General features: G+C 40.9%; 1 protein-coding gene across 1 annotated transcript; it reads right to left on the bottom strand.

Annotated features, from left to right (window-relative positions):
- Positions 1-526: 526 nt before the first annotated feature.
- Positions 527-12,564, bottom strand: LOC146491459 (inhibin beta B chain). The gene is made up of 2 exons (XM_085152094.1): positions 11,579-12,564; positions 527-5,935 (listed from the first exon to the last, which is right to left on the bottom strand). Exons 1-2 carry the CDS (start codon positions 11,976-11,978, stop codon positions 5,160-5,162), a joined length of 1,176 nt encoding a protein of 391 aa, XP_085008220.1. The 5' UTR covers positions 11,979-12,564; the 3' UTR covers positions 527-5,159.
- Between the last annotated feature and the right edge of the window lie 393 nt (positions 12,565-12,957).

The raw sequence follows: 12,957 nt of genomic DNA, 5'->3' as shown, positions 1-12,957 counted from the left end.
TTTGTAACTGATTTCAGCAACCACTTATACACATTTAGACTTTACCACGTCCTTAGGGCTGTGTGACTGAGGCTTTCTAGCTTTAGGAAGTGTTAAAATCAATTTAAGAAGTTTGTATTTCTTTGGGGTTTTTTTTTAATTAAGTGTAATAATGTATTTGTTTTCCCAAACTGGAGCCTTATATACTGATAAATATTAATACACTGTTGCATGTCTGGATATTGGATGTTTTTGTTCTTATTTTAGTCAAAAGTTTCATGTCAAAATATACTGCTAGCAGCATGTAAAATATCAAAACTGGCAAATGACTCAACTGACTCAATGTTAGAATCCATAACTGTGTTAGAGTAGGTGGGGATTAATAATTTGTAGCTTTAAATTGAATAATCTTAATATCCTACTACATTTTATAAAAATTACTATGTGTTTTTTAAATAAAAAATGTAAGTGTAACTCAATATAAAATACTAAGAGGAAACTTACTCTAAATTATAGCCCAGTTTTTTCCTATTTTTTAATTTAATTTAATTACATCTATCCATTATAGATCATTATATAAGGAAGTTTGGCACATTACTCCAACAAATAGCTGAAACTCTCTCATACAGGTCTGGGTAATGCAATGGGTAAATATTTCGGAAAGAACAGTTTCACCTTGTGCCCAACAACAGTTTAATATTTATCAAGTATTACATGAGATGATTGGCAGTCAGCTGGGAAAAACCCTCAGGCATCATCATCTCTCCTTATAATGACAAGTATGGGAATTTTTGTGAGATATTTAGGGGCACCTCCCACATCATGGAAGGCAGATGTGTCATTACATAGGGGCAAACATGGCAACCACCCAACTTAACCGCACCTTGAGGTTTTTCAGAAGAAGATGTCACGTCAGCCGTCAATGTTAAATACCTGGAAGTGCTCACAACAACAAACCCAAACAATCTGTAATAAGAACTTTATTTTTCAACAATAACAAAGAACAAAATATTTCAAAAGCATATTCATATGTTACATCGACTGTACAGAGACTGGATGGTGTGGGCTTTACTCTAAATGGAAGGATGCTAACAAAACGAGGAAACTAGGAATATTTAAGTCATCTCATGAAAAAATATGAAATATTCCATGTCTAGGTACAAAATAGAAAAAGGATTAAGCAGATTATGGACTGATACTATACCCTGATACAGTGTTTAGGCCTCTTAACTGTCACAACATCATTTACAAACAAAACATGACAACATTGCCATCTTTCAATAGCTAAACCTCTTGGCCTCTTTGGTTCCATGATTAGGTATAATACATTTGAACAGAATTCAATTTTGCTTCTATAAAAATAACTTTTATTTTTTCAATGGCAGTTTCTATTCATTTTTTTATGACTAGTCACGCAACTCAGTGCAAATACTCTAAGAACCATTCGCTTTGAAGAATAAGCAAAAGATTACAGTGGCAGGTGAGCCAAGGGTTGGGCATCGGGCAGGAGGCTGGAGAAAACACGAGATAATGAGCAGTATCAAGTCTCAGGTATTTCTCTTTACCCAGCGAATAAGAGAAAAATGTGTAACAAGCTTGTGAAATAACAGGTCGCTGAAGCGTTTAACCTGAAAATATCAAAGTGACTGAGGCCTGAAAGTGTGTCTCAAAGTGTGTTATGGTGCCAAACAGGCCGCGATGGGAATTCCGCTGGGATGCATTTATTTAAAAATCACTATTCGTGCATCGCATTTGGGTCAAAGTTAGCCCCAGTTAGCCTCTTTTTACATTTCAGATGATTATTTTTCTAATGGCAGTAAAACCTTTTTAGATGAAAGAGAAGAAAAAACTCCAATAGATTATTGGATTGAGCTGGTATAGCAATGTACGGATGACATTGAAACAAACTTGTACATTATATGTGCAGTTGTAGAACAAATGTTGGTGCTGTTTGGAACCACTGATTCATATTTTACATGCAAAGTAAACAGTGTGCTATATCAGTAAAACGTGCATCTATGCAGAAGTGGACCTTTTACGTCAATACAGCAAGATTACTCCCTTTCAATATTATTTTTGAACCAACACCAACACATCAATTGACACCAAACTCTAAAAAGTTATATTGGTGGAAGGAGTACCAGGGGGTCTTTGGACAGTTTTCTCCATCGTAAGAACCCTTGGACTTGAAGATATATTAGCTTAAGCTGCTGTGTTGGTTCAATTTTACTGTGCAACATATTCAATATTTAGCCAACCAAATCTCAAAAAATTGCAAGAGTAAATACATTTATTTAAATAAAATTCCAAACATTGGTTTTACTAGATACACACACCACAAAGCAGTCAGCAACAGCTGACTAGTGCCCATGCTATTGTTTGGTCTTTTCTTGCTGTTGGCAAAGTGATACACTTCATCACTCTGAGAAAATGTATTAACGTACAGTAATTAGCCTATTTTTGTGGGTACTCTGTAACGCTCAGGTCCTTCGTTGCTATATAAATGTCATTTTAGGTAGGTGGTTGCCGGGCAGCTTGATAGAGTCATTAAAATGTTGACATTTTGTGGCTACAAATTATGTTAATGTTGAGAAATAAAAATATGCAATACTTTTAAAAGCATTTATAGGTGCATATATTCTAAAAAATTGGGCATTTTCACATGTTGATAGGTAGTTGCTAGGCAACATAATATATATACATATATGGACCTTCAGGCATCTAAGCTATATCAGTGTACAAAGTTTGGTTGCTCACCTCCCGGTCATGTTGAAGGAGTTTCCAAACAAACAAATACACAACAGAGATTTGGTGTGTGCATTTTTAGGTTTGAGGATACGGAATAAGTCAAACTGTTGCCCTGTTTTTGTTGTTGTTGTTGTTGTTTCTTTAACCATAAATCAAAGAAAAATAAATAGTGTTTCCTTCTTAAAAGAGAAGGAATGTTTTTTCATCAGAGCCTCCCACCTGAAGCCCAACACACCACTGCCTGCCACACTTACTTCAAGTATTGGTGATAGTTTGTCACTAGAGCTTAAGTTCATCTTGTCTGATATATGGGTAAATACTATACATTGCATAGCTCATGCGGCACTTATTTATTTTAGAAGGACTGTGGGCGTAGATGTGCCACGTAGGGCTCATTAAAGGCATTTCAATCTGCAAGTGCTATCAAAGTGTGCGTCAGGAAGTGCAAAGTTGCACCTTCTCTTAACTGAGCAATATGGCAACTTTTCACTTTCACTGATGGAAATAAGAATTACATTAAATGTATTTTAATAAGGAAGGGGTCAAGCCTTCCATTTCAAGGAGAAGCTGCAGGAAAGTGAAGGAAATATCTTGCTTGTGAGGTCATTCCTGATATTCATCCCATCATCTTCATTGTTGATTATATGCTGGAAAGGAATATTTGTTTGACTGGCACCTTAATGAAAAGGTTGGTTAGTCAACTAAAAGGATTTTCTTTTACTTCAGTGATACAAAGACCAAGAAGAAAGGGTCGAAGTTTTCACCTTAACAGGAATATTTTGAATAGGTCTCAAAACAAACTAACGTGGAATTTCTGAAACTTCGGATGGTAAATCAAAGCTCATAGTTACTGACGTTCTGATCTACAGATTTCTCTGGGGGCAATAGTTTAGCACATTCCTGAGTGCAAAAGTAAGATAGTCTCCTTAAAGATGGGTTTATTACTTTCAGTAGTACAAATTTTAAGAAGGGAGCATAGAAGCTTGGTTGACTGAGCCAAAACCTCTGGGAAAACCAAATATTATATCATAGAATTTGTGGAACTTTAGTTGGTAAATGGGTGCTCATTATACATTGACTGGATGGGCTATTGCCCTACTCTCAGATATAAATATTTTTATTGGGGCAAAATGTGACACATACTTTGATGAGAATTTATGGTGGATTCCTGAAAGATGGGGTTTATTACCTTTAACGATACATATTCCCCAAAAGAAGGGTAGAATTTGGTTGAGCTGCTAGTTTATGATGTATAGATTCTACTGGTGATGAAAATTTCAACTACAGGATGTATTTTTTAAGTTCAGAGGTACAAAACCCAAAAAGAAAGGGAAGGCGTTTGGTTGACTCATTCAAAGTCTTTAGAAGAGGTCAAAAATTAAGTTTGCATAAACTTATGACACTTTGAGTGTTACTTAAGTGCTAATTAAGTATAAACATTAATTGGACAAGCTACTAACCCATTTCTTTTTTATCTACAGATTCTACTGGGTAAAACATTTTTCAAATCAAAATGTGTGATCAGCACTAAAGATGATGGAAAACTGTGAAGAAATGCATATCAGAAACATGGCCTCTAAACAGATATTCCATTGAATTTCAGTTGTGACATCTCACAAAGTTCTACCTTTATTTTGGATAATTATTGAATGGTTTTGGAGTAATAAAAACCTTGTTTACTGGAGTTTACTGGAATATAGAATATGTTTCCATTCATTTCAAAAATCTGTTTCTAGAATTTGCAGGTCTTATTGTGGAAAAAACTTTTATTAAGGCCAGAAGTGCTGTACGATCCAAGCCAGAAGTGCTGTATGTTGGTGTAGCTTGAGTGGTGTGAAGACATTTTCAGTGTTTGTCCAAAGTACTCTTGAAAGAGGCATAGCAGAATCACCCCCCAACCTTCATTGTTACTCATGTAAGGCTCCTTTTACCTCCTCTGGAGACAGCATTTTAACATTCAAGGTTGGGTTTATGTTCTACTCATGAAGAGTTTCAAGTGGCGCCTACACTAACAACTTGAGTGATAGCAGAAAATTACATCAGATGATGCTGCTTTGTAAAGGCTAGTAGGTTAAGTAAGTCTTGCACAATTTAACAAACCAGATCCTCATTATCTTAGAGATAATTAATGAAGAACTTCAGATATTGATTGTTTTCCAAGTGGATTTTTAAAGATTTGGAAGAGAACTCTTCATTTCTGTCTGCAGGAGACTAAGTCTTCAAACTCATATTATGAATATATCAACAAACATAAATATATATACAAGTTTTTGTGCAGGCATATATGAGGGTGTGTAGATATGTGTGGATGAGGTTGTGCGTGCACATGTTTTCTCCGTCGTCCATAAATATTTTAATATTTAATTTTTTTTGTAATATTGTGAATCTGTTTAGTTCTTCAGTTCCACTTTAAGTAAACAGGAAAAACATACTCAAGCACAGCCACACTCATCCACGATCATGTTTGGAACGTCACGCTTGACGATGTTGTATTCGTCGTCAAAGTAGAGCATGGACATGGTACTGAGCTTTGTGGGGATGCAGCAGGAATTCATGGAGCCCGGACTCATCCCCCGCAAGCGGTACTGGTTCACCACTGCTGTGTGAAAGGATGAAGCTGAACCGGGGACACCGGCCATGTAAGCCGGACAATTCCCCTCACAGTAGTTCCCGTAGTAGCCTGACGGTGCAATGATCCAGTCGCTCCAACCAATGAGTCGGAAGTCTATGTAGAACTGCTGCCGGCAGCACAGGTTGCTGCTGCCGTCACACTCCAGTCCTCGCTTCCGGATCCGGTGTTTGCTGTCAGCCTGCCTCGCCTGTACCACCAGGAAAGGCCGGTGGGACTCATCCTGGACATTGAGCAAAATGGGCAAGACACCCTCTGCCTCGCAGCCCTCACAGCGGATATCCAGGTTCTGTCGCCTGTCACCTTTCTCGAACACCAACCGGACAGCATCAGTCAGCATAAAGGTGTGCCAGCCACTGCGTTTTAGCTCCACTCGTTTTTCCACCAGGTTCCATTTGCTGCCAAGGCCGGGCTCCTGGTAGTACACCTTCACCGTAACCTTCCGCCTGGCACGCACCTCCAAAGGTGCCGGCAGCACCTTAAAGTAGAGCCATAGGGTGGCTTGCGTCACATACAGGTTCTGGTTCCCCTCGCTGGAGATCAGGAAAAACAGGCTGGACTGGGATGTCACCAGATCATCTAAAGAGCAAAAACACATCAGAGGTATTAACAATGATGTCAAGTAACTGTTCAGAATACGCCATCTGGAAAGACCACTGACAATTGATAGTAAAGGGCAGTGACAACCAGCTCATGGGTAAATGTTTATATTAAGATATAACTCTTTCTCCCCATAAAGGCAACATCTGATGATCCTATGATGATCCCCTAATGATCAGCTTTGACACTTCAGTATATATCAATAAAGAAGCACGAGAACAGGTTCTGGGTTTTTCCAAGATTAGCCCTAGTAAGCTGTATAGGCAGATAACTTCTGATAAACTTCTGAAGCAGTCCTGAAGATGACAGAAGCTGCTCATTTCAGAAAAGAGAAACAAGTGTTTCCCCTGGATAACAAGTATTATCCAAGGGGAAAAGAGTAAGGGTAAGTAGCACAGATAATTCCGGATGTGACTGGAAAGATCTAGATATAGAAAGGAGAGGGATAAGTTAGTTTGGCACCTAAAAAAGCACCTCACGAAAGCAAAGGCTGAAAATAATATCATATGTTACTAATTTAGAAAATAAAATCATATGAAGCCTGACTGTCCTTACAATGAGGCCTGACAGAGCAATACAGGTCTATGAAGCCTCAGGAGACACAAGAAAGACTATCTCCATGGCATTATCTTTTTCTCAGAGACTGTGCAGACACTGCACATGGACACAGGTTTAAGGACTATTAGCTCTTTTGAAGAACTGTAACTGAAAAATACAAATCCTCAAATCCCCTCAAACCCAATGATACCTCTAGACAGATTAATACCACCATGTTGGCCTTAGAAGTATTCCAAGTACTTAAACTACAACAAAATGCCAGGATTGTTTGGTCTGGGCTACTTTGTATGGATTGCAATCCATCTCATTTATTTCTCTTGTGGGATTTATTCTGCAAGCAAGTTTGCCCATTAACGAAGGATAAAGTTTTGATCTGGAGCAGAGATGTGTAAATATCCTTTAAGTACTGTTGAGTAATTGATGGTGGAGCGAAACAGTACTCCACACTCTCACGACTAGAAGAAACGGTCTAATCAATCTACTGTGTTTTACATTTTGGGGTCATTTATCTTGAGATACTTATGGAGCTTTCAGTGGCTTTTTCAAACCTAGAACTTGCAGCTTTGCTTTTATTTTAAATGCCCCAATGAGAAGCTGATTGACGGATGTCAGATGAAGACGCTTAGTGCCATTAATCAGGTCTGAACCTCCTGACCTCTGAGTGCAGCTGACCAGGATGAATTGAGACTGACAGCATTTAGGAGGCCACAGACTTCGGTGAATGAACCTTGAGAGCTTTAACCATTAAAAAAAAAGGAGAAGACCAACCAAACACCATGAAAGCTTCCCTGAACTGGATACAAGGCTTGTGAGTACACAAAACATAAATCTGAAACAGTGTGAAAGACGTTCTAACTCTACAAGCTTCGCCTCATCCATCTTGAGACAAGGACATCTCTGAGTCAGCAACTTGGCTGTTACATCAAACACTGCCCGCAGATTAGACCGCTGCTGTCACCATAAAAATCAAGAATGATAAAGTAAAGTTTCTACAAAAGGATAACAAAGGTTAAGTTGAGCTCCAGGCGCAGATTTCACAGGTGGTTTATGTTCGTCTGTCACCACATATTCTATCAAGATGCTAAAACCCTCGGCTTGCTCACTTATTCTAAACTGTAGAGATCAAAGCGACAGCTAAAATGCCTGTGATGCAGATATAAACAAGCACTCAGTGGCAGGAGGGGTCTGAACGGGCTGGCGTTGGTTTGGGGATGAGATCTACAAGCATTGTTAGATGAGCCAGCTGCGTTGTCTTTGATGGGACCAAGGAAGTCGTGGATTCTTTTGGACAAGATAAACCCAGAGATTAAAGGACTCTGGTATCAATACCAAGCTCGGCTTGATGGTAAATGCTTTGAAAGTGTCCAAACAGACTTATTTTAATAAACTGCTCATCATGCGCTGGAAAAGAAAGACAGCAACTGGCTCGGTGTTACATCTGGCACATATTTATCATTTATTTATCTTACTTTCTCCGTGGTCAGGGCCACAAATGTTTAGTCAGGATCAAGAGACAGATGAATAAAGCATGCTGTGATATGGCAGTGGCCCAACTGTGCAAATTTGCAAAAAGAATTTCTAATGCAGTAACTAAATCTTCAAGCTAAAATAAGCCGACGTGACGGCATTTAGCCACTTTCATTTGAATTCACTTATCTGCTGTTTTCCTGTCAAATGTTTGCTGACACTGGACATTTTCTGAATGGTCTCTCATTTGAAATCTGCGGCTACAAGAAATGCTGACCCGCTTGTGGTTATGAGATCAGCGGCGCCAAAATGAAAAGAGGAAGATAAGTAAATCATATTCTTGCCGTCAAAGTGGTCAAACAACAGAGGTCTGTTAAAACTCAGTTACTTCTCCTTTTTTTTTAAACAATGAATGACCCTTTGTGATTTATTATATAAAAATACTAAATGATCCAGATCCTGACGTAGAAATTTTGTGCTTGTGCTTTTTCTGGAAACTCGTGTGTTTCAGCAACATGAAGTTTGCATCCTGTGCTTTAACAAAATTACACTAAATAAGATGTTGAACGTTGATTACAAAATGTTTTACTCTAAATATGTAAAAATGGGCAAAAATTAACCATCCAGTACAGCAATTTTATTCATGTTTGTGGGGGAAAACTGTCAAATAAACACTATTTTACACATTGCTATTTTATGGAGATCATTTGATATGATCAACAGGTCCTCATAATGTACTGAAATGACCATCAGGCAAGACTTTTTGGTGCTAAATGTGTCAGAATTGAATTGAGTAGATGGGAAGGTAACATCTTGTATTTTGTAGCATGTGGCTAGAAATGCAACTCTATGTCTGCCACCAGCCTGAGGACTAGAACCGGCCCACAGACCATCTAAATCTACCAACAATGTCCTAAAAAAAAAAACAACCCATGAAAAACCAGCCACAGACAGCATTGTGCCAAAGAATCTTAAAGCAAATGACTGCAGAGAGTCTAAACTGCCATTTACTTCAGTTCAGTTCAAACCAAATCGCAGCAGCAGTCCCTTTAAGGCACTTTATATTGTAAGGTAAAGGCTCTACAGTATTGTAGAGAAACCCCAACAATGTGACAACCCACAGAGAAGAAACACTTGGTGACAGTGGGAAGAAAAAAACTCCCCTTTTACGGGGTTTCCAGGCTCAGGGAGGGGCAGCCGTCTGCCACAACCAGGTGGAGGTGAGGGGAGGAAAAAAGGACTTGATTCCAGTTCAGCCTGTTTTATCACTAACCTGTTCAGTCATGCATGTCATCCAAATGGCAATATGTGAGATAATTTAAATGCTCATGCAGTATTTTGGAGAATGTTTTTGTTAGCGTTATTTGCTTGTGCAGTGAACAACTATTTGGTCTTTTGCTTTTTCTAAGTCAATATGACCTTCTAGAGTCGCCCACCCCTCCTCTAGTTGGATGTTAAGAGGTTAGCAGTGACTAGGTTGCAAGAGTAGGGGCTGAGTTTGTTTTTTATTTTATACACATGCAGAAGAAAAACTTTAAAACATTCATAAAGTAGAAGATGTTGAACTTCAAACAAAGACTTTTGGTGTTTTTCTGTTAAAAGCTTTTTTATTTGGGTGAATGTTAACCTTTACCCCAGTGACCTTGTGGATATAAAGAGGTGCAAATCTGTACTACAAAGTTTCCCCGAGATCCAACCGTCAAGCTTAAGAGGTACATTGGTGCACCTACAGGGGCAGCTACTGATTTTTACAGGACCCCTTGTTTCTGAGAGTGACCCAAATGTCACTAGTGAGCTCATAAATACAGCAGCAAGTGAAGGCATCGCCACTAACGGAGCTCACACTCACAGAAAGTTAGCTTGGGTTCTGAAAAGTCAGAACCCAAACTGTGTGTCACTGTGACGCAGCAGCTAACAAACCAACACCATGCTCTCGGGTCCCTGTGTTTTTAGAGGCTGCAGTTAGATCACACACACACACACGGAATGATTTTTAATGGGGTGCCAGACTGCAGGATTCAGCCCGTCAATCTGCATTCAGGCTGCACGACAACCAGCACAAAAGCTCTGACCTTATACTGAGAAGACTGATTCAACACAGGCCTGCTGTGTCACACACACACACACACATAAACACACAGTATCCTGGATGCAGACACATGTGCATGCAGGCACTCACAGAAAAGCTGGACAAAAGCTCAAATCCTTCAAAACAGGCAGGGATAAATGACACTCAAACACATGATATAATCAATACACACGCACACATGCACACAAACACAGAGACACTCTGAGTAGTGATTTGTTGATGTAGAAAGCAGATGTTTTGGAGAAGCGACGGCGAGCGTGCTGAGAGACACACGTGGGCGAAGCAGGTGGTGTCGTTGATCATTTTCAGCCCTGCTCTTTTCAAATAAAGCAAAACTGTTCCTGTGGGCCTTGACGCCGTGCCATGTCCCCACTGGCAGCCGCTCAGCGCTGCTCAATGGCAGCCAACTGGCAAGTGGGTGATGCCGAGGTGGAAGGTCTGCAACACAGCGGCCACAGAGAGAAACATCTGAGAGCATAAAAGCCTCTCAGCGGGGAGTGAAACCTCCGCCGACACCGAGCAGAGTTTACACTGGTTTATTTTTTACAGGGAAGTGAACACAGCACTCAGATTTGGATTGTCCCCACTTTCTGTCACTCACATGAACGCAACAGCCACCAAACTCCATTCAAAATGTGCCTGGTTTGTAATTTATCAGCCTAAAGAATCACAAAACCTTACTTAAAGTGTGCAGAAAATGCATGAAATTAGTTTTTAGATCTGCCAAAACCAGCATTTCATTTGGTTTACTTTGAGACTGTCTACAGTGGAAACAGCCAACATGTGATGACAGCTTAACTGGGGTCAAAAACAGTCCCAAACTATCCCCAGGGGTTGATTCTAGAAAGAAATCAAGCTTCTCGATTCACAGAACAACTTCAGGTAGCAGCTACAGCTACAGCTGGCCCCTCTGCTTTTATTTTGGCGGGTTTTTCAGGTCCTAGCACCAACATCTGTTCAACATCAGTATGTTCTCTGGGTTGTTTCTCACTCAGTCAGTATATAAAGACACACGCACACTTTAAACACACACACAGAGCAGCAGAGTTGGAGGAAGTTCAGTGTGTGTGTGTGTGTCTCCTGATCCTTTCTGCATACATCAAATATCAGCTCACATCCTGAATTTTAGGAGAACAAGTGTCCTGCCTGCTTTATACAAACCTGCAGCCATAAAGATTTATCAAAATCTATTTTTTTTAAAGGTGCTTTTTGTTGATAAATTTCTGCTGTTTTCACACCTGCATACTTTTAAAAAGTCCATAAAGACTTAGTTTTTATAGGGAAATATTTCAGTTTTAGGGTTATCTTTAAAAAAAACCTTTCACCTTGAACTTATTTTCTGCATAGAAACAAAAGCACAGATCCACCTCGGAGAGAAAAATCAATGTGTTCTCTTTTTTCATACCTAAATAAAACAGGTGATCTAATTGGTTTTAATTAGTTTCAATAAAATAAAATAAACCAAACGACTTTATGATGAGAACAGTGAGGCGTGAGTGACTGCTCACCTTTCTCCGCGAAGCTGATGATCTCCGAGCTCTCCTCCAGCACCTCGTTGCTCATCGGATGCCCGTCCAGGTTGGGGATCTCCACCCTCCCGTCCTCTCGCAGCTTACCGGCATGCAGCTTCCGCAGGGCTGTCACCATGGCCGCCTTGGGGACCGGGTGCGTGATGTTGGGCCTCTCCCGCATCTGCAGCCTGCTTAAGATGTGCCTCTTCACCGCCTCTAAGAAGTCCCCGTCGAGCCGCCCGGACTCCGGCTCCTCCGGCAGAGCGCCGCCGCCGCAGGACGCGCAGGTGTCCCGGGACGCCGTGCGCGCCTCCGCCTCGGTCCCGGGCGCAGCGGTGCAGCGGATGGAGAGGACGCAAGCCACGAGGAGTGCCAGTCTGAGGAGACAGCTACTCATTTTCTGTCTGAGGAGGAGCAGAAAAACTTTTCTCCCTCTTTTTTTTGTCACAGTTCAGATCATAAAGTTCAAACAGGAAGACTGAAACGCGCTCCTTAAGCGCAGAGCAGCCTCCGCGCGTAACGGCGGCTCCGATCACTGGGAGGTGTGTGCGCAGGAGACCTTTCTATCACATCGCTACCAGCAGCCTGTCAGCAGTGCGGAGCTCAGTTCTCGGTAATCCGTTTGTTTGGGGCAGTTTTTTGTTTGTTTGTTTGTTTGTTTGTTTGTTTTGGAGCTTCACCCGAAAAGCATCACAGTAATCAGCATCAGCCCCGCAGGAGGTTCCACGTATTCCACAGAGAGCGGAGAAGACGCGCAGAGTCCTCCACGAGCATCTTCAAAGTTCAGTCTGTAAGTATCACCATCATCATCATCCTCACTGTCTACATGCAGCCCTGCTCGTGACCCCCGCTGTGCTGCTGCTGCCGGAGTGCCGACGCGCAATTAAGAAGATTAAAAGGAAGAGGAGGAAGATGAGAGGGAGGCGTGCCAGTGAGCGCACTGAGCAGCGTTTCCATTCTGCCGTGTGAGCTTGCCGTCGCCCAAAACTTCTTATATACAGGAGAGGGGGTTGGGATGGGGGATCGTGTGGGCGGGGCTAGCGAGGAGTCGGAGAAGCGCCAGGGGTGCTCACTGCTGAAAAACTCCCTGTGGGGAAATTAGCCCTAAAGGGAGGCAGACTCTAAAAACCCGAGCTGTTTACAGGTTTACACCACCCCTCTGCCCTCCTCCGCCCACAGACAACCACAAGACTCCTCTGTTGCTGAAGTAATCTGATTACCCGAAACAGCTGTGGCTGAATTGTGCAGAATTCTGAAGAAATGTACTCTACACATGCCAAAAACTTAAAAAAAAAAAAAAAAAAAAAAAAAAAAAAAGCAGCTGAAATTTATGCTGCTCACTTTGTTTGATGTAAATGTAACAAAAATGTAAATGA

This window comes from Neolamprologus multifasciatus, chromosome 23 (genome assembly GCF_963576455.1).
Source record: "Neolamprologus multifasciatus chromosome 23, fNeoMul1.2, whole genome shotgun sequence".
Classification (NCBI taxonomy): Eukaryota; Metazoa; Chordata; class Actinopteri; order Cichliformes; family Cichlidae; genus Neolamprologus; species Neolamprologus multifasciatus.
This window is presented reverse-complemented; position numbering and strand designations above follow the sequence as displayed.

Coding starts and splice junctions, on each gene's coding strand:
- LOC146491459 (XM_085152094.1), bottom strand. CDS start 11,978: ATGAGTAGCTGTCTCCTCAGACTGGCACTCCTCGTGGCTTGCGTCCTC. Junction 5,936..11,578: donor CATCAGCTTCGCGGAGAAAG/GTGAGCAGTCAC, acceptor TTTGCTCTTTAG/ATGATCTGGTGACATCCCAG.